Source organism: Dryobates pubescens, chromosome 21, assembly GCF_014839835.1.
Source record: "Dryobates pubescens isolate bDryPub1 chromosome 21, bDryPub1.pri, whole genome shotgun sequence".
Lineage (NCBI taxonomy): Eukaryota > Metazoa > Chordata > Aves > Piciformes > Picidae > Dryobates > Dryobates pubescens.
This window is the reverse complement of record NC_071632.1, coordinates 21,254,485-21,276,360: the sequence shown is the minus strand read 5'-3', so window position 1 is coordinate 21,276,360 and position 21,876 is coordinate 21,254,485. Positions and strand designations below refer to the sequence as shown.

The following is a 21,876-nucleotide window of genomic DNA, read 5'->3' as shown; positions in this document are numbered from 1 at the left end:
TCACACTCAAGCAGCAACTGCTTTGCTGTGTCTTCCTCTGCCTTTCCCTTGCTTTACACAAGGCCTCTCCAGCGTGCTCGGATCTGGATCCTTGGGGGTGACAACACAGTCACAAAATGTCTCAGACATGCTACAAAACCCAAATCCTAAATGAGTAACTAACTGGCATTAAAATGTCATGCTTAATCAGCTTTGATTAAGAATATCTGCATAGGAGAGCTCAGTGTTAATTTTGTTACTGGTCTGTGTCCTATAAAATGAAGAGGCTAGCATGCAGAAATGGAGACCTGCCTGGCATTGTTTTGTCTTGATCCCAATTCAGCACCTTGAAGAGGTTAGATCTGGCATACCAGGACCAGGACATCTTCCATTTCACATCAGCAGTGTCTTGAGAAGGTTCATTTTGTGTCAGTGCTCTAATTCAGCACATCCTGAGAGGTAAAACTTCTGTCTGGAAGCGGCAGGACTGGGCTGCTTAGAAATGTACCATCCTGTGTCATGTGGCTCCAGCTGAAACTTCTGGGCAGGAAGAACAAACTGCAGCAGTACAGAGTGGGAGGAGATCTGCTGAGAGCAGCCCTGTGGAGAAGGACCTGGGAGTGCTGGTGGACAAGTTCTGCATGGGACAGCAATGTGCCCTGGGGGCCAAGAAGGCCAAGGGGATCCTGGGCTGCATCCAGGGGAGTGTGTCCAGCAGAGCCAGGGAGGTTCTCCTCCCCCTCTACTCTGCCCTGGTGAGACCTCACCTGGAATATTGCATCCAGATCTGGACTCCTCAGTTCAGGAAGGACAGGGATCTGCTGGAGAGAGTCCAAGGGAGGGCTACAGTCACTGCCTGGTGAGGAGAGGCTGAGAGATCTGGGGCTGTTCAGTCTGGAAACAAGGAGACTGAGAGGGGATCTGATCAATGTCTATCAATACCTGGGGGTTAGGAAGGAAGGAAGGAAGGGACAGGGACAGCCTCTGCTCATTGTGCCCTGTGACAGGACAAGGGACAATGGATATAAATTACAGCACAGGAGGTCCCACCTCAACATGGGGAAGAACTTCTTCCCTGTAAGTATCACAGAGCCCTGGAGCAGGCTGCCCAGAGGGGTTGTGGAGTCTCCTCTGGAGCCTTTCCAGCCCTGTCTGGATGTGTTCTGTGTGACCTGTGCTGGATTCCATGCTCCTGCTCTGGCAGGGGGGTTGGACTTGATGATCTCCCAAGGTCCCTTCCAACCCCTAACATCCTGTGAGCTGTGACCCTGTGATGCTGAAGTCAGTAACATCCTGTAAAATAATCCCCAGAATGGCACTTTTGAGTGATGCTGTGCCACAGTGAAGCACATGGATTGCAGAGGGTAGAATGATGGTCTGAACAACAAACATGCATTCACAGAGAGACACGAGGCAGACATAGCATGAGTCAAAAAGGCATCTTAGGTGGCACTTTGAATACTCTACAAAGGTAGTAACTTCTACTTCACAGTTTAGATAAAAGCTCTCACTCCTGTAAATATTAATCAGTATCTCTAGAGTTAAACCTTCATTATACTAAGCTGAAAGGAACAGAAGTCATTTGATCTGCTCTTCTGGGAGATGCTTGAGGGAGTGTAGTCAAATCACTGCTTCACTGAGCTTGCAGATCTTCAGGTGAGGCTGCTCCTGCTTCAGACTCTGTATTTTGCTTTGCCATGGTCGTTGATGACACAAATGTGCTGAAAAACAAGACAACACTGGCTGCAGCAGCAGAGCTGATGACATTATGAATTAGTAAGGAACTGTTAGCAGGAACACTTCTGCTTGACCAAACCACTGATCTTGGAATTACCTCTCCTGTCCAGAGACCTGCCACTGAATTTAGTTCCTAGCTACAGCAAGTGTTTCTACTTGCAATTGCCAGCTCTGAGGTGCAGCCCTGGGGGTACCACAGGAAGCAAAAGCAAGGCTGGCACCTTCCTTCCATCCTTATCTCGCTGAGAAAAGGGGCAGGCAACACAGCAGCAGGAGTCCAAACATGTCTGGTCTGGAGCTGTGTTCCACTCTTCACTGTCCCTGCACATACTGGGAATGGTGGAGCTGGGAAGTCCCAGGGTCACAGCAGATGGAAGCACAGCAGTCCATACTGTGGCCACAGAGTGGAACACAGAAGTTCCAGCTCAGCATGAGGAGACACTTCTTGACTGTGAGGGTGACAGAGCCTGGAGCAGGCTGCCCACAGAAGCTGTGAAGTTTCCTTCTCTGGAGACTTTCAAGATCTGTCTGGACACATTTCTGGGTGACCTGCCCTAGGTGGTCATGTTTTGGCCGGGGATTTGGGCTAGGCAATCTCCAGAGGCCCCTTCCAACCCCCAGCATTCTATGATTCTGTGATAGGGACCTGTGCTCTTGGGGGGAAGAGACTGGGAAGGAACCACTGACAGCACTGAGCAGTGTCTCCTCTGGATTACTGTAGGCTTTGCAGGATTCACAGAATCACAGAATTGTTTTGGTTGGAAAAAGACCTCCAAGATCGCCGAGCCCAACCATCAGCCTACCACCAGCACGGCCATCGAACCATGCCCTGGAACACCACACTTGGGGAAGCTCCACACTCACTGGGAGGAGCTCAACCACGGCACCAAGGGCCCAGAGAGGAAGCAGATCCTGGGGTGTGTAAAACACCTCAGCAAAGCACACAGGGGGTTTCCAGCCACCCTTCTGAAAGACACTTACGTTCAGGTCTCTGAAGTGCTCGTTGTAGTCCAAGGCATAACCTACCACAAACAGATCTGGAATTTCAAATCCATAATCTGTATTGAGACAAATAACAAACACCATCAGCATGAGATCAGTGGCAGTCCTACAGCCCTCAAATGCAGGTGCTGGGTCTCTGACAAGCAAACTATAGATCCACCAAGTCAGTTGAGGTCATGTTACTTTTGACTCTCAGACCTCAAGGTCAGCAGTAGCCCTACAACCAGTTCCTGCTCACAGCCTGCTTGTGACAGACCTGTGAACAGTCGCTGGGGAGCAAGACCTGTGGCACAACAGGCACAGGGAAGCCAAAATGGGAGCTGAAAAGTTCTGCCTGCATTTGGAAGCTCCACTGGCATCCACAAGCGCCTGGTGTCACACTGTACTCTGAATGCATTGGTAACCTCCAGAGGTTTTCCTTTGGGAAGAGCAAAGACCATTTTGCATACTGTGCTGTCAAAGCACATCAACTACTTCCCAAATGAAAGCCCCAGCCTTGTGGAGCCTCATGCACATGGCAAGTGCACGTGGTGTAGCTGGATCATACAACTCTCATACTTCAGGCCAGGCAGAGGCTTGTGTCTTACTGAGTGTGAACATCTGTGCAGCATCAGCACTACACAAACCAAGTCAGACTCTTTCCAAACTGCTTGCTTAGAAAAACACAACCATGTGGACACAAAAATAGGGCAGCATAACAGACTTTATAGGTACTCAAGTAATGAATTCATTCAGTTGTTAGACACTGTGGGTAATAGACACCTTGGAGTCCTGGATTTAAGTGAGCAAAGGGTCAGTGATTTATGAGAGTGATCTCTGCTGGTTTATAGGATTCATCACCAGGCATTATAGAATACACCAGGGTGAAACCTGCTGCACTTTAGAAGCTGGCACATAGAAACATGAAACTACCCTTTGTGGAGTCATTTTATTGTCTTGTTTATATGTTTGACATTCGTGCACCCAGTCAAAGTTACACTTTAATTCACTGGATTGCATTCCACATGTTGAAAATGCTACTGCAGAGAAGGTTGTACAACCACGTTTGGCTCACAATGGAGATTACTGGGCTGTGAGTGGTGACTTCTCACACTGTCACTTACAACTTCCCAGGACAGCACTTACAGTCTGGTCTGTACCCGTCAGGCTGAGATGTTCTTTTCACCAACAAACTGCAATTGAAAACAAAGCAAACCCCACCTGGATTGAGAGTCACCTGGATGACTTGCACAAACCCCTCTGCCTTGATCAAACACATCTGAGCCATGGCAATCACTCTGCTCCTTCAGCTTCTCCTCTTGACAACGTCCTGCTGGCAGGCAGGAGATGGGGATGCTTCCCTCAAAGCCCATCAGTGCCAGGCTTGAAACGGCTGAGGGCTCACTGCCACTGCAGAGCAGAAACAGTTCCTGTCCTCTCCTCCACCCTCCTCTCAGTGACTCAGGCAGTGACTCTGCAGAGCTCCCCACACACCACTGCAGGGCTGAACTAAAGCAGGATCTTGGAATGGGACCCCCCCCTGGAAAACATGTTGGGCCAGAGTAACTACTTAGTGGGTCTGTGATTGCTTTACTCACCTTGCCACCTTAATCATTTTTGGCCTGTATTTTTCTATATTATTAAGCAGAACCTTCATAGTCCTTCCAGTTCCAACAATATCCTTACAAGAAATGACAAAGAGAAGAAGTGAAAAACAAAGAGAGGTTGAAAGGAGGAAATGTGCACAGTGGCTGAGCAGTTCCACCTCCTCATTTTGCACAAATTCTGTGTTTTTCCCAGTGCACTGTGAGCCACATCCAACAAAAGCTTATACCTGAGCTCCCACTCTTTGAGACCAGCACTTGCTACTCATGAAATACTCAGGCAGAGGACTGTGCACTCCCTCTTGAAACCAGCTGTGTTTCTGGCACCTGGGATGTAACACAGGACTGGAGAGGAGTCTGCTGGGCTCTACAAGGGTGCAGGGATCAGACTTTGCATATCATGCTCAAGCCTGCAGTATGCCAGCACCTCCCCATGCCAGGGCTAAATCTGCCATTTGTTGTTTCAGTAGCCCATGAGTGCTCTCCAGAGCTGCTGCACCCAACCTCATCAGAACCAGATCATCAGATACCTGGCTACAAAACTGACCAAGGCACAGAGAACAGCTCCCTGGATGTGGATTTCTTATTAGCATCACCTTGTCTCTGCTTCCCAGCTGTCCAAAAGCATTAACCACCTCTGCTGTGGCCCTGTTCCACTCTGCTGCAGCAGTTAGTGCCAGCAGATGTGGAGCTCCTGGTAGCTGGTCAGGTAGCCAGCTGGCTGCGGCTGCTGAGCTTCTTTCCCACCTGTGCTAAGAGAAGACATTCCACCACTGAGATGTTTCCTTCACTGCACTCTCCAGCTTGCTTCCCACAGAGGCAGCCTGGGCCTGAACTGCCACTCAGAGGCTGCTGTGCTCTCCAACCATCCCAGTCACCCTTCCAGCACTTCAAAGGCGAATCAGCTCTGTGAACTGCGAGAGGATTCGCAGCAGCGGCAGCGAGGTGGCACACTGTCCTCTGCAATGGCCCCCTGCTGATCTGCATCAGTGCCACATCTGTGCTGTCCCTCCCCAGGGCAGGCTGCAGGACACAGTGCTACCCAGCAGGAGACAGAGGGCCGTAGGGGATGCCTGAGGTTCCCAAGCAGCCTGTGAACACCCCTGAGGCTGTCAAGCATCGCAGGGCTGTGCCAGCATTGCGGTGCCGTGCAGCTGAGCAGCGCGGGGCACCGCCGCGGCTCAGTCACCGTCCCCAGGGAGCAGAGCGCCCTGCAGAGCAGCAGCTGGTGACACCACAGCAAGAACAAACCAAGTGAGGCAGCAACAAGGACTGCTGAGCGTCCATCAGAGCAGCAACAACGGAGCATGTGCCCCCATGCAACTGCACAAGACTGAGAAGTCATTAAGCACACCAAGCCCTCCCCCCGCAGCTGGAGACGGGTAAGCAAGGGCAGGCTTCAAAGCTCCACCTGTGACATCAGCACCTCACTCACCTCCACGATCAGAACGTTCTGAAAGACACAAGCAGAGGGGAGCATGGTCACACAACAGTCACCAACTGAAAGGAAGAGCTAGGTGCATGTGCACACCTCCCACCCACCGGGACACACAAGGAGGTTCCTGCCCCCTGTCTGTGTCCTGCAGTCAGAGCTACAACTTGACTCAGCCCTGTCCAGAGGATCCTCTGTGCAAGAACAGAAAACAAAAGCAGGTGGAAGCAATCCAAATGGGATGAGCTTCACTTCATCCCAGTGTGCCCAGCCACACACCACAGTGTAGTCTGCCCTGTAGGTCTCCCAAACACTGCTGCTGGTGCTCAGGCCAGGCTGCAGCAGTGATATTGCCCCTCTGAAACAAATGCTCTGCCTCCCACCCCCCAGAGCCCTCGCCGTGGAGGATGGCAGCCTGGGATGCACCACCCACTCTCAGGCTGGGCAGCACTCCTTTTCTCTTCAAATACTGCTGCTAAACCAGGGGTGGTGAACAGTCATGAGCAGCAAGACCTGGGAGCTGATCTTTTTGCTGCAACAGTTCCTCACCAGAATCACAATATCTAAGGTGACTTCTGTTCTTCTCCTCAAAGCAATAACAAGAAGCAATGTCCATGTCAGAAGAAATAAAAACCTGTTTATCATCCTATGTTCAAAAGGATGAGCTCTTACAGTCTTGCATTAAGCTCTGCTTTCTGAGGTGAAACCTGCTCTAGCAAAGTCATTTGACAAATACCTCTGTGAACAAGTTCTGCACCATGAGGGTGGAGGAGCACTGGAACAGGCTGCCCAGGGAGGTAGTTGAGGCCTCATCCCTGGAGATATTAAAGGTGAAGCTCACATGGCTCTGAGCAACCTGATCTAGTGGAGGATGTCCCTGCTGACTGCAGGGGGGTTGGACTGGATGAGCTTTGGAGGTCCCTTCCAACCCAACCCATCCCATGGCTCTATCTTTGCATGCATCTCACAGGCACGTGCAGAGTGCATGTCCCACACGGCCTCAAGACAGATGGTTTCACATCCATGCAGCATTCACCAGACTAGTTCACATTCTACTTCCTTTCCAGCAGGCTTGTTGGCTCTGCTACATACATAACAGGGAGACTTGCCTGACTTCCCTTTCCACCACAGAATCACAAGGTGGGGAATTCCAAGAAGGATCCAAACAGCCTGGAGAAGTGTGTGAAGGGAGTGTGCTCATAAACAGCACACCTCTGACAGCTTCCTGAACTGCTAGGTAGATCCTTTCTGAATCTTCAAACCAGAAATGTTCAATACAGATCCTCCCTATTTATACTCCTACTGCAGCTCCTCCTAACAGTCTTGGTGCTGGGCAGAGAGACACAGCATGCTTGGTGCATCAGTCACTGCAGGAATGTGCCACCACACATGGTGGTGTACCTGGGGGCTTCTGAAAGGGCAAAGGTGAGGAGGGAGCTGCTGGTAGCAGTTCAGCAGGTGTCAGCAATGGAGACCTCACTCAGGAAGCCACTAATTTAGACTGAGCTCCACTGCGTTCATCTGGGAGGGTGGCTCCCTTCTGGTGTTTTCACAACAGGTTTCACTGGTGGTTATCCTGCTAGGCACTCCTGACTTTCAGCCTCTCAGCTGCTGACACAAACACCACTGGATCTGAAAGACTTAGTCCTGTGGAGGTAAAAAGTCAAAGGCCTCTTAACAACAAAAGTCCAGTGATGCCTGCCTCCAGAAACTTCTTCCTTCAAGAAAGAATGGAAGCATCCCAGTCCTCTAGATAAGCTGAACAGCCCAAAAGCACCTTCAGGAGAAGCTAAGGACAGGTGTGACATTTTCTTGAAGGAAGCCACCTGCATCCCAAACCAGGGAGGCTCTCCTCTGGCTTGCTGGATGAAGTCATAACTAGGGAAAGCAAAGAGAAGCCTTTTCCAGTGGTGGGGTGAACAAAAGGAGCACCCTGAATGCTCCACAAGGAATCCTCCTTTCTCCATGCTGCAGCACAGCATCTCTTATGAACGTGCACTGTCGTCCTGTGCAAGCTGTGATCCTCCTGTCGCCCCCAGCTCACAGCTGTTGCTTCCTCACTCCTCCCTCCTTGCATTTTCTACAGAAGCACAGAAGTGAATATTCATCTTCATGGTCATTCTTTCAACCAAACTCTTAAGATCACAATTGTCTCTTGTAGTATTTTTCCAGGCAGTATCAGCAGCACCAAATGCTAATTCCATCTTCTGAATCATGAATGAAATATTGAGCAGCCCCTGGAGAATGTGCTCTAATGCAGCCAGGCTGGCAGTGAAGTGTAATTAACTGTTTCTGGAGAGAGCTTTCCAACCAGTCATACCTTCCTCTAATAGAATTTAATCTTGTCTGCATTTCCTTATCACAAATGATTCATATGAAGGAAAGAAGATCAACATGGATCCAGACATGCCTGGGAGGTTTGTCTGGCCACAAGAGTGGTACTCACCTGCACATGGCTTCAGCTGAGGCAGCAGAGCTCCTATTTTTCACTAACTTGAGAAGGAAGGACCCTGTAACTGCCTGAGTAGTACTTACAGAGTGCAAATAAAGCAGGGGTGGAGGCTCAACCCTCAGAGGCTGAAACACCTTTCTGCTGAGTCCTTGCTGGTGGATCAGAGGGAAGGCTAGAGGTTGACAGAGATGCATGACTGTGATTCACCTGGCTGTTTCTGCCAGCTCACTGGCATGGAGCAGGCTGGTGCAATACAGAACCATAGAACATATCAAGTTGGAAGGGACCCATAAGGATCAGAGTCCAACTCCTTGCTCCTTGCAGGACTACCTAAAACTAAACCATAAGACTATGAGCACAGTTTAGGTGCTCCTTGAACTCTGACAGGCTTGGTGTTGTGACCACTTCCCTGAGGAGCCTGTTCCAGTGGCTGCACATTCTCAGTGCAGAACCTTTTCCTAATGTCCAACTTGACCTTCCCCTGACATGGCTCCTTTCCATTTCCTCATGTCCTATGACTGGTCACCAGAGAGAAGAGATCAACATCACTATTGATGACTTGGATGAAGGGATCAAGTTTGCCATCAGTACATTGGCAGATGACACCAAGCTAGGGGGGGGTGTGGATCTGCTGGAAGGTAGGAAGGCACTTCAGAGGGACCTGGCCATGATGGGCCATGGCCTGAGGCCAGTGGGATGAAGTTTAACAAGGCCAACTGCAGGGTCCTACACTTTGGCCACAATAACCCCAGGCAGTGCTGCAGACTGGGGGAGGAGTGGCTGGAGAGCAGCCTGGCAGAGAGGGACATGGGAGTGCTGGGTGACAACAACTGAATATGAGCCAGTGGTGTGCCCAGGGGGCATGGAAGGCCAGTGGCATCTTGGCTTGTATCAGGAACAGTGTGGCCAGCAGGACTAGGGATGGAATTCTGCTGCTAGAGAGACCTTAGAGCCTCATTTCACTCTCTGAAGGGACCCTACAGGAAGGCTGGGGAGGGACTGTTTAGAAGGGGTTGGGATGAGGAGCAATGGTTTGGACCTGCAGCAGGGCAGATCAGGTTGGACATCAGGAGGAAGTTCTGCACTATGAGGGTGGTAAGATACTGGAACAGGTTGCCCAGGGATGTGGTTGAGGCCCCATCCCTGGAGACATTCAAGGTCAGACTGGATGTGGTCCTGGGCAGCCTGCTGTAGGTGGAGGTGTCCCTGCTGACTGCAGGGCGGGTGGAGAAGATGCCCTTTGAGGCTCCCTTCCAACTCCATGCAATCTGTGAATCTGTCTCCCACACTTCCACTTCTGTAATGAATTTCAGTGCCATTTTGAATTTTCTAACAATGGACTGGAAACCTGCAAAACCCAAGAAGCTGTGGTTTACTGCTTCTCAAAGTCAGGTGAGCTATTGATGCATGGAAGAAACACCCTGGCTTGGAACAAGCTGAAAAATAATCCAGCTCTGAGTCAATACATTTCTGTTGTTTACCTTCTCACAGGTCCACAGGACAGGGAACAATGTCAGCTAACAAGACCAAGCAGAGCAAGGAGATCATGTGTGCCTCCTGCCTGACAGCACTAAGTGCTATGCAGACTGTTTTGCAGCGTCCTGGAGAGGAGTAACCATTCTGCCTGGAGTCTGATTCTCTGTTCCATTTTTAGGAATGATTTCAAAGGAAAAACTGCTATGAAAGAGCAGTGCTTTTAAAGAAGAGTCTGAGGGAAAGGTTGGCTTGGAAATCACATCAAATGCAAAGCTTAACAAGGTTAAAGTGCTAAGTTGCAAATTGACAAAGGGAGAGTTGTTCCTGGAGAGCAGAAACTCCACTTGAATAATGAAATCAGCAATCACACTGAGTGTAACACTACAGCTGAGAGCAGAAGCACAGCCCTTGCATGTCTAGCAAGGCAACAAGGTGGGTACACAAAGAGATTATTTTCTCCTGAAATGCTCCAGCATGAAATCAGTGGAATGGCTTGAAGCCACATTTTAAAACAAAAGCTGTTTAAAGCCCAACCCAAGCCCAGCCCAGCCCCAGCCAAAGAGAAAGCAGCCCAGACTGACAAGACCTGGACAAAACACCTCTCGGGAAGGAAGGTTTGCAGCAGGAGGCAATAGCTCAGCTCCCAGGGGGAGAACGTTTCTCACAAAAGAACTCTGACCTTTCAGCCAACAACCTCCAAGAGACCACAAAATACCTTCAACAGCTGAGTCTGGGAGCAAAAATTCAGAGCTACTGTATGCAGTAGAAATCAGGGGCTCAATAAAACACTGCCTTGATGGCACATGATAACCTTCCACTGCAGCTGACCTCCACCTCCTTTATCAGTGTTCCACAGCTGATAATTTGCTCTGCTCTCTTACTTTAGCTCAGAGGAATTCTTGCCATTAGTATCTCCTCTTTGGTCATGGGGCAGGTGATTGTGTAGGGCAATCACTTCACCCCCTCCCCGAGTTTGCTTGACACATCAGATTAAAATTTATTCCCCATCTGTACTCAGCTTCAAGGCTGCTGGTTCTGTTCAGACCCACAGAAGGATCTGCATGCTTGAAATGTTGTTTCCTCCATCTATCTTACTGCCTGGTATGAATTCCCTGCTATTAATTCTACCTTCAAACCTTGTCACATTTCTACCCTTCCATATGAGAGTGCTGTACAGCAGGTTCTCAGGGTACTGGTCTATCTAAAAGAAGCTGGAGAAAAGAAGGCTCCAGGGAGACCTTACAGAAGCCTTCCAGTACCTGAAGGAGCCTCCAAGAAAGCTGGGGAGGGACTTCTTACAAGGGCTTGGAGTAATAGGAGAAGGGGCAATGGCTGGAGATTAGGAAAAGGTGGAGAGACACTGGCACAGGCTGCCCAGGGAGGCTGTGGCTGTGGCTGCCCTTCACTCCCTGGAGTGAAGGTGGGGAGACACTGGCACAGGCTGCCCAGGGAGGCTGTGGCTGTGGCTGCCCTTCACTCCCTGGAGTGAAGGTGGGGAGACACTGGCACAGGCTGCCCAGGGAGGCTGTGGCTGCCTCTCCCTGGAGGTGCTCCAGGCCAGGCTGGATGAGGCCTCGAGCAAAGTGGTCTAGTGGGAGGTGTCCCTGCCCATGGCAAGGGGGTTGGAACTGGGTGAGCTTTAAAGTCTCTTCCAACCCAACCCATTCTATGAAGGTATGTGTCTATAAGCTTATGGACTGACCTCAGGCAAATCTGTAACCATATGTCAATATAAATTTGCTAATGGCAAGCTGTCCAACTTAGAGGCAAAGGTAGTGAGAAAGGCAACAGCAGAAGCCAAAAGGCTATTCAAATTCAGAGCAGAAAAGCAGGTTCAGCACTTTAGCAGTGACAACTTTTTGGTATAACATGCCTGAGGTATGAAGCTCCATCAAGCTTTAAGTCAAAATAGTTGGTAGCTGAACACAACACAGTAGGCACAGTGAAGAAATTGTCATTTGGGACTGTTAAGTCTAATAACCCAGAAGTCCAAACAGGACAATAAAGCCTTTAGACCTTCATCTATAGGAATCTCTGCACAAAGCTCTGTGATTGTACTGACAGGAAAATAAAGAAAATGGAAGAACCTGAATGTCCAAGGTCTGCAGAAGTACTTCAGGCAAAAGTGCAAAGGAGCAGTCTTACAGAGCTCACTTGGAGGTAAGGATGGCAACTGTCAAAAGGGCAGCCAGGATAAAACATGACAGTGACCAGAGATGGCAGTTAAGTGGAATGCTTCACCTTTGGAAAGGTGCAGGAGGCAGGGCTGCATGTCTGGGAAGATGTAGAGGTGGGCTGGTACCTGAGCCCTGCAGAGGTGTAGAGTGGGCTCTGTAGAGCTTTCCTGTCACGTAGTCTCTCGTGTGCAGAATGTTCTCAAGAGAATGCCACTATCTAGCTAGGAAATCAGCTGCTCAGAAACCTTATGTTCACCACATAGCCTTAAAGGAGAGCTTTTGAAATGATCCAACCTTAGTTATACTGTGATGCTGTGATACTTTTTCTGCACAGGAAGGAACAGTCACAAAATGTTAGAGTCTTCAGCTCCACCAGGATTCACCCTTTAAGTGGCTTTATGAATGATTCATGCCATGGGAATCTTCATTCTTGCCTCTGTCACCTGCACACTGTGGATGACTTTCTTCAGGGGACAAGCTGGGTCTGTATGCTAACTCTCCTCTCTGGGAGTATTTCTCTTTTTCCTGGCTTGGGCCATTTTTCTCAAGGCTTAGAATATTGTTATAAACAAAAGCATATTGTAGGGAAGTACAGAGGAGATATCCTTCCTTCTGAAGAGCTATTATCCTGAGCAGCCTCTTTTTAATTAGCTTCTCAAACTTTCTGCTTTCTTTAAGCTTTCTCAGAAAAAACCCAAAGCAACAGCACTGCTCCAGAACAGCTTGTACTTAACACAGTCAGGAATCTTTGTTTCCAGTAATAAGTAAAGCATGGAAGTTATTTAGCTGCTCACTGAAATCACAGGTTAGCTGAGGCTGCAGGTATTAATGAAGAGCACTTTAAGATCAGAATCTCTGAAGCTGTTTTTTCCTGCAGGCTTCACAAGTGTTTATGTTATTGCTGCTTTTTGAACTTTACAGCAAGTTAATGGAACTTCTGTTCAGAAGCCGTGCTGGCACTTCTGAAAACACCTTCCATGATTATTAAGTGAAGGGGAATTAACCTGGCATATTAATTTTTCACTATGCTGACAAGCTTTCCTCAGTAAGTGCTCCAAGCAGGCAGGAGAAGCACTCAGCTCACTCAAAAGCAGAGAAATTGAATCCTGTCAGTAAGTTTTCCACTAGTTCAGTCAGGGACTTGGTTACTGAAGCCAGCAGTTTTAAAAGCCAGCAGCTAAACTAAGGTACTAAAAACACTTCAGGAAAGATTTACATTGACTGTAGGAGGCTCTGAATCAGTCTGCAAATGGCTGATTAGTAAAATGTGCTGAATACTTGCACTAATTGCTTAAGTCAACAACAGATGGAGGAGTTGGCATCCGTGGCCACAAGGACACTCCTTCATACATCCAACTTTAGGCACATCAGTATGAGTGAGCTCCAGCTTTGCATCCCAGCCTTCTGCCCAGCCCCCTCCCCACGTGCTGCAGAGACACATCAGCTGTGTCACAGATAGCCACACATACTGAACATGCCCTTTCAGCTAGCCTGCTCCCCTGGCAGTCCCAGCCTTTCCCCCCTGCTCTGCTTCAGCCTCTCCACACTGAGCTCCCCGCACTGGGCTCCCTTCCTGAGCAGCAGCTGCCTTCATTCCCAAACCAGCCCCTTCACGCCTACCCAGAGCCCAGCCTCCTTACCCAGCAAGCCTAAACTGACTCTTTCATCTCTTCCCAAGCATCTTCTAGCCAATTTCTGTGTCCTGTTCCACATCTGGGAGCAGGAGAGCCGATGAGAAAAGAGTCCCTAGGATTTTCAATGTAAGAAAACAATTTACTTCATGTTTGGAAAAGAGCAGAACTACTTAGGGTGAAATTCTCCTCTCTCCTAGACACGTGGAGACATGCAAATACACAGAAGTCCTGGGAAAGAAAACAATGGTTTGCCCCAGTGAACTGAAATGATACTAGAAAGATTATGGCTGGGAACAAATCATAATGGAAACTGTTCATCAAGAAAATTTGGGATTGGAAGGAGGGGAAGGAGAGCTGGGCCTAGAAAGTGTGTGGACTGTCTGGGGAAGAGAAATGTTAGGTAAGATGAATGTGTGCACTGCCAGCTCTGCCTGTGAGGCAGAGAGACACATGAAAAGTCATCAGAGAAAACCAGGTAGCTGCAGTGTCAGAAAGCAGCAAACCAATTCATATTTCCCAAGAACATGATTAATGCTTTAGTGATCATTTGGAAACAAACACCCAGCAGGAGTCTTCAGAAATGCAAACCAAGGCCATCTGTATCACTCCAACATCCTGAGTGGAGCAGCATTGTTTTCATTTATGTTCTGGTTGCATCAAAAACCACTTGATATGAATGAAAGATTGAAAGTTTTTCTCTCCTTTTTTTTTTTTCCTTGTGTGGAAGAGATAGAAATAGAAAAAGCAATAGAAATAGAAAAAGCAATAGAAATAGAAAAAGGAAGAGAAGAGAAGAGAAGAGAAGAGAAGAGAAGAGAAGAGAAGAGAAGAGAAGAGAAGAGAAGAGAAGAGAAGAGAAGAGAAGAGAAGAGAAGAGAAGAGAAGAGAAGAGAAGAGAAGAGAAGAGAAGAGAAGAGAAGAGAAGAGAAGAGAAGAGAAGAGAAGAGAAGAGAAGAGAAGAGAAGAGAAGAGAAGAGAAGAGAAGAGAAGAGTAGAGGTTTGCTTGTGCTACCTTTGAGTGCCTTGAAGACTCCAGGATTATTTAGTGCCAGCTAATTAAAGAGCCACTGCATGTCCAGTACAAACAGCAAGGTAAGTGTTCTGCTGCCTCAATGCATCAGTAGAGAATCCATTTCTGACCATTCTCCACACAAACCATTTGCCTAATGAAACCAACCTTCCTTCCTCTGCAAAGAGCTGCTCTGTATTACCATGGCAGGAGGAAAACAGCCATTTCACTGCCTCCAGCCATGCTTTTTCATTACCAGGATATTCAAGCACAGTGCAAAGCCACAGGGCCAGCCTCCCACATGGTTACAGGTGAAAGGTTCCACAAGTAAACCTTGGTCAGTGGGCAAAATGTGTTGAACTCCTCATATGCTGAGTCCAACAGGGATACTCAGTGTGCAGTCTGCTTACATGAAGGCCTTAGAAACAAGGCTCCAAGACATGGAACAAGCTCAGGGGAAGCCTCTCTGCAAAACTTTTGCCCACAGTCTCACTGAGGCTATACAAATAACAACTGGGAACCCTCTGCACTAGGGTGGAGGGGCTACACTCTGAACTTTCAGAGCATCTGCAATCTGAAGGCAATGACATTACATCCATTCAGCAGAGACTGATAAGATTCCCTGGGTTCCAGTGCCAGCATCTGCAACCCCAGTACAAAATTACACAGCATTTCTCCAGTGGTTTTAGTATTGTCTTTCTTAAACTTAAAGTGAACAAACCTTCCCAGTCAGCTTTGAAAGGTCATCTCCTCCCATGATCTGCATATCTTGCATGGACTGGTCATTCTGAAAGAAGAAAGACCAAACTTTGAAACTGGATAGAACTGTGAAAAATAGAAGTAATAATCAGCTTCACTTTTTCTGGATCATTCTCAGCCTTGGTAACCAGTGTTTCCTAGTGCTCAGTAGTACTGGTGTATGACAAACCCACACTCACTTGTTCCACTATCATCTCATGCTCACATTTAAGCCAGTATCAAGCTCCAGGCTTTACAGACTAGATAAAGTTGCCTCTCTCCTTTTGCTTGCTATTTCTTAATGTGACAAGTGTTGAGTAAGTGTTCAGACAGTCACAGAATTGGCTTGGTTGGAAAAGCCCTTCCAGCTCATCCAGTCCAACCATTCTGACTCTGTCAAGGTTGGGGCTAAGCCATGGCCCTCAGCACCACATCTGTGTCTCTTTGAAACACCTCCAGGGATGGGCATTCAACCACCTCCCCTGGTGCCTGCTCCAGCATTTCCACTTGTCCCTCTCGTAAGAGGAGGACAGGAGCACCTCAGCACCTGGCCAGAGAGCAATCTTTAGGAACACAGGCAAAATGTGCTTGTGTCTGTCACTCACACAGAGGACTCAGCTGGGTCTGAAGAAATTCAGTCAGCGTTCCTGGGGGCGGAAAAAGCTTTGCAAAACCTATCCCCTGTAGCAAGAGCAGTTCCAGAGTGCCCTATGGTGTCAAAGGTTGTGGGCTTGCATTTTCAGCTCATTCAGAGATAAAAACATTGAGGTCAGTTTCATAAAACCAAATACTGCTAGTCAGGTCTAACCAGATGCAACAGGGCAGGATGCTTCCACTTCCCTACCAGCAAAGGTGTAAAACAAATCAGCAAAGCCTTTATTGATGCCTTTGTCTTACAGAAGGGAAAGCTCTGGGGACACCTTACAGCTTTTCTTCTTCCCCCCAGAAAGCAGCAGCACACAGGCAGCTGACACGTGGCTGACCTCAGCTGCCCACCTCTGCAGAGGGACACTGCATCTGCCCACACTCACAGCACAGGTGCCAGAGGTCCAGGGACTTCCACAGCACCTCTGCAGCCACCTGACCACAAGCAAGCTGACAACCCCAGCAACTATCACAGAATCAGACAGAATCACAGAATGGCAGGGGCTGGGAGGGACCTCTGAAGATCTTTGAGTCCAAGCCCTGTGCCAAAGCAGGATCACCTAGGGCAGGCCACACAAGTGCCCCCAGCCCCATGGGAACGGGCTGTCTAAACTCCTACAGCCTTTCTGGGTTGCAGAATGCCCAGAGGACACCCCACCAAAGGGCTCCCTTTTCAGTTGGACTCCCTGCCCAAAAGCCTCTCACACCACAGCTTTGTGAGAGGTGCTTAGCAGTCACTGCCTTACAGGAGGGTTGTCAGACCTGCCCTGGCTCCTCCTGCACTGGAGCTAGGAACTTTAGATCCTTTGCAGTCTGCTCTGAGTCGTTTCCTGGGAAACAGAGCTCAGCAGGAATGAAGGTTACATTGCAAATGCTTTTTAATATGTTTCACCATTTCTCATTTTTGTAAGGAAAACCAGAAAGATTTAAAGAACCCAACCAAAACAAACCAACAAAACCCAAACAAACCCACAGCCAACCAAGCAAGAGACTGATTTCCTCAGATGGTTAAAACCACTAAATAAAAAGTGGAGATGAAGAAGATTTCTAAGCTCAGGCTCAAAAGGATAAGCCTTTTGTTGTAGACCAAGACAGGTCACTTCAGAAGTCAGGAACTTAGTCAGGCCAAGACTATTATAAGACTAGAAGAAAGAGTTTACAATGCCTGCAGTGGCCACATGTAACCAAGGCAGTGACTAAACATTTCTGCATTTCCAAATGAGAAAGTCTGGAATTTCATTAGCAATCCACACAGCACAATTAGTGGAGAGGCAGCTTGTCCTCAGCTGAAAAGAGAAGAGCTACAAAGATAACAGTGAGGTGCAGTGATTAATGAATTTATTTATTTCCAACTAAAAGCAAAATAAATCTCCACCAAATCCCCTTCAGCAGCCCTCACAGCAGCACTGCTTCCTTTGCATTTGGTATTGCTGGCTCCAGCTGAAAGGAAGATGCTGAAATAGCATCTTCATTGCTGGCAAGCAGTTAAGCAAACACAAAAGCCATTGAGAGCTGGGGGATCTCAGCATCCTGTCAGTCTGCGTGGTCACACATGGGCTGCTGTAAGGCAACCATGAAACCCTCCTGCTCTGCCCAGGGAAGAGCTGCTGCCAGGGCACGGCGAGGAGCGCTCGCCAGGCCTGGAAAACGCAGCCCCGGAGCCTCCAGAGTGCCCGCAAGAAGCTCCTTGCACCACCAAGAACAGAGAGTCTCTTGCCAAAATACATTAAAAGTCTGATCACTGATTTTAATGACATTTATAATTATCTCTACAGTCATTAATTAACTCATACTGTAAAACACAGACCTGCCAAGCAGCAAGACTCAGTACCACAATGTTCAGAGCTAATGTGCATGCTGGGGTTGCCATGGGAACCTCTCCGTGACTCTTTCCCTGAGTTCTCACTTTACAACCTCAAAACAAGGCTGCACTAAATATGTATGAAGTACAATAAATGTCAGGAAAGAGGAAAAAACCTGTTTCATTCAGTACAAACTCCTGGCAATTCAGAACTATTGCTTAATTAGCAGGGTCTCAAGTCATTCAGAGCTGCTTGTTTTCCTTTGGGAGTTGCTCCCTACCTTGACAAAACTGATATGATTTGGTCTAGATAGAACTTAGACTAGAGATGAGGAAGAAATTCTTGATAGTGAGGGTGGTGAGACACTGGCACAGGCTGCCCAGGGAGGCTGTGGCTGCCCCCTGCCTGGAGGTGTTCAAGGCCAGGTGAGGCCTTGAGCAAAGTGCTCTAGTGGAAGGCATCCCTGCCCATGTCAGGGGGCTTGGAACTGGATGATCTTTAAAGTCCCTTCCAACCCAATCCAACCTATGAGTCCTGAGGACTTCTCACACATGTAGAGACATGAATGAAAGGTTCATTTCCCATCACCCAGAATTCCTCACTCCATCTTGCTGGTGAATAGTTGATATGAAATAGAATGTCCTGGACAGAGACATCCCAAACCCCACACTGTTTGCTTAGTGCAGCACAGGCTGCTTCCAGAAGACACAATGCATCGTGCTGCATCCCCACACCTCATTCTCAGCTGTCTTTCACACTCCTTTTTTGCCCTGTGCTTAATAAATCTGCATTTCCCAGGACAAATCTCCATTGCTGGGCTTTCAATTGCTGTGCTGTGCTTTTTGAGCTGTTCACCCCCAGTTTGGAGTTTTTTCCTTCATTCAGGCCTTGCCAATAGGCATCCTCAGATCCTAGGAATACTTGAGGAACCAAAGCAAGAATCTTGCTGCTTCCACCTCCATTTTTCACAGACAAAATGTTGACTTTCTGTGTTAATTGGAAGTATAGATATTTAAATTCAATCTGTACCAAGTCATGTCTTTGAAACTGGGTGGGGCACAGAATTATCACATCTCTCTTACATCTCCTGGGATCCACACTTGGACACAGTTCAAGTTACAAGTGAAATGAGTTGGGTGGTCTCAGGGAAATATATTATAAACAGCATTGCTCATCTGAAAACTGCACCAAACTGTGACCATCTGTTACTCTTGCACAGAAACAGAATCTGGAGTGCATTATTACTGGCCCCAGTGAAACAAAGAGTCTTTAATCATGGCCAGAAAACAAAAAGTAGCTCTCCCCTAACAGTTTAGATGCAGAACTAAATGATGAGCTGTGGACACCAGGTCATTATCACACATCAGGTGTCTATAGTCTGCAGAGTTCAGATGGAATTTCTTCCCCCCAAAATGTGATCACCTTTTTCACCCAAAACTGGGTGGCAAAACTCTTAAGAAAGAAGGATCAGGCCCTGTTCTGCTTTGCTTCCTGCCACGTGGGTGATGCAGCAGTTCCCCCAGCCTAGGGATGCTGTGAGGACAGCTCACCCTGCACCATCACCTCATTGCCTACAGCTGGGATTTACAGAAGGGTTTTCATAGAATGGTTTGGATGGGCAGGGACACCTCCCACCAGCCCAGGTTGCTCAACACTTAATCCAGCCTGGCCTTGAACACCTCCAAGGAGGAGGCAGCCACAACCTCCCTGGGCAACCTGTGCCAGTGTCTCCCCACTCTCACTCTAAAGAACTTCTTCCTCATCTCCAATCTAAATCTATCCTCCTCGAGCTTCACCCAATCCCTCTCATCCTATCACTACAAGCCCTTGTAAAAAGTCCCTCCCAGGCTTTCTTGAGGGCCTGCTTCAGGTACTGGAAGGCAGCTATAAGGTACCCCAGAGCCTTCTCTTCTCCAGCCTGAACAGCCCCAACTTTCTCAGCCTGTCCTTGTAGGAGAGGTTCTCCAGACCTCTGATCCTCTTTGTGGCCTTCTCTGGACCTGCTCCAGCAGTTCAATGTCCTTCCTGTGTTGGGGGCCTCAGAACTGGAGGCAGTGCTGCAGGTGGGGGTCTCAGCAGAGCACAGTAGAGGGGCAGAATCACCAAAAAGAAGTGACAGACCATCACTTTCAGTTATCCCTTGGGGACTCAAGCCCTTGAATACAGAACATCTCTAAAGCTTCCCTTATCCTTCCCTATCACTAGGTGAAATGGTTAGGACAGAATTACTACTGTGAAGTTCCTGACTTGTACCCACAATAGGCAGAGTCTGAAGAGCAAGAGTCAAGCACCGCTTCAGGAACAGGGTTAGTGCAACATGTCCACTAAAAAAGAGCAGAGTTCAGTCTCCACATTCACTTTGGCCTCACCTTTTTGGTTTTGTTATGCTTTTGCCTTAAGACTGTTATTAGCTGCATGTGATCTACGCTGTCTGTTCCCACTGGGTGACCCATGAGCTTGAAATGTCTTCATTAAAGACAGGGTTAGTGGGTATCTGAAAGTTAAGACACCTATAGCTATGCATCCTGGACTCCATAATCAGTGGAGAAAACAAGACAGATCACATCAATCATCTCTGTCACCACAGGGGAAGTCCATAGCAGGTACCTTACATCCAGGCATCTAACTGGGACAAATCGGAAGCTGGCTGCAAAATAATTCCAGCGTCAGAGATGAGATCAAAATTTTCTTCCTAAAAGCCTCACTGAACACTCAGAAAGAAATTATTTTCAATCACATTAAGCAGAGGCACAGAAAAAGCAACAACCTTGACTATTTTCCATGAGTAACCTCCCAAACCATCCAGCCAGGCTCTGGCTCAGGCAGACGTTCGACACAACTCTTCCTGGCGCCACTCCAGGGTAATTTGCTTGCATGTTCACTCCAAGGTTAGATTTTCATCTAGGTGAAATACATTTGAGGAGAGATTTCAAGATACAACCAATCTAATATTTCTTCCAGCTTAGGTCATGAAGAATTATTAGCAACCAGTCTTTGCAATTATTTCACAGAGACATTACAGTGGGTGATTTATGGAGGACAGGAACACCCCCTACGAGGAAAGGCTCAGAGAGCTGGGGCTGGTTAGCCTGCAGAAGAGGAGGCTGAGTGGGATCTGATCAATGCTGATAAATATCTAAGGGGTGGGTGCCAGGCAGATGGGGCCAGACTCTTCTGAGTGGTCCTCAGTGACAGACAAGAGGTAATGGGCATGAACTTGAGCATAGGCAGTTCCCTTTAAATATGAGAGGGAAGTTCTTTAGCCTGAGGGCGGCAGAGCACTGGCAGAGGCTGCCCATCTCCATCGGTGGAGACTTGCAGGGCCCATCTGGATGTGCTCCCTTGTGACCTGCTCTCTGTGATCCTACTCTGGCAGGGGGATTGGACCTGATGATATTCAAGAGTCCCTTCCAACCCCTACCATTTCTGGGAAAACCATGGGAAGCATGCCTTCCCTTCCTCAGAATCAGATGTATACCAAAGGCAGTCTGCAAGCTCTGGGGCACACCCACAAGCAAAATGAGTAAGTGCCAGGTCACTGAGGTATTTGTGGGAGGTGCCTTGAATACCTTGCAAACAAAGCTCACAATGCTGAACCAACTGGAAATCAAACAGCAAAGTGGCACACACCTGCTGCCAGAACAGCCCTCTCCTACAAGGGCACTGAAGCACTCATGGCTTTATGTCTCTGGTACCTTCACAGCTGCCTTCCTGAGCTGCTTGGAAACCACACCGCTGACTGTGCTGCACTGAGATCTGCCCTGCTGCTACTGCCAGGATAGAATCATAGAGTCACAGCATGATCTGGGTTGGAAGGGACCTCCAAAGGCCATCTAGTCCAAGCCCCCTGCACTCAGCAGGGACATCCCTAACTAGATCAGGTTGCCCAGAGCCCTGTCCAGCCTCACCTTGAATGTTTCCAGGGATGGGACCTCAGCCACCTCCCTCAGCAACCTGTTGCAGTGTTCCACCAGCCTCATGGTGCACAACTTGTTTCTAACATCCAACCTAAATCTGCCCTTCTCTAGTTTGAAGCCACTGCCCCTTGTCCTGACCCTGCAGGCCCTTGCAAACAGTCTCTCTCCATCCTTCTCATAGGCCCTTCAGGTACTGGCAGGCTGCTATTAGGTCTCCCTGGAGCCTTCTCTTCTCCAGGCTGAGCAGCCCCAGCTCCCTCAGCCTGTTCCCATAGCAGAGGTGCTCCAGCCCC

General features: G+C 48.4%; 1 protein-coding gene across 1 annotated transcript in view; it reads right to left on the bottom strand.

The window, feature by feature from the left end:
• Window positions 1-940: 940 nt before the first annotated feature.
• PRTFDC1 (phosphoribosyl transferase domain containing 1) overlaps window positions 941-21,876 on the bottom strand; it is a 31,200-nt gene continuing 10,264 nt past the window's right edge. The window contains exons 3-8 of the mRNA XM_009899360.2: window positions 15,203-15,268; window positions 5,737-5,754; window positions 4,296-4,378; window positions 3,844-3,890; window positions 2,698-2,774; window positions 941-1,700 (exon numbers count right to left, since the gene is read on the bottom strand). Coding sequence (XP_009897662.2) covers window positions 1,653-1,700; window positions 2,698-2,774; window positions 3,844-3,890; window positions 4,296-4,378; window positions 5,737-5,754; window positions 15,203-15,268 — 339 coding nt within the window. The 3' untranslated portion in view covers window positions 941-1,652. The remainder of the gene's footprint in view (window positions 1,701-2,697; window positions 2,775-3,843; window positions 3,891-4,295; window positions 4,379-5,736; window positions 5,755-15,202; window positions 15,269-21,876) is intronic.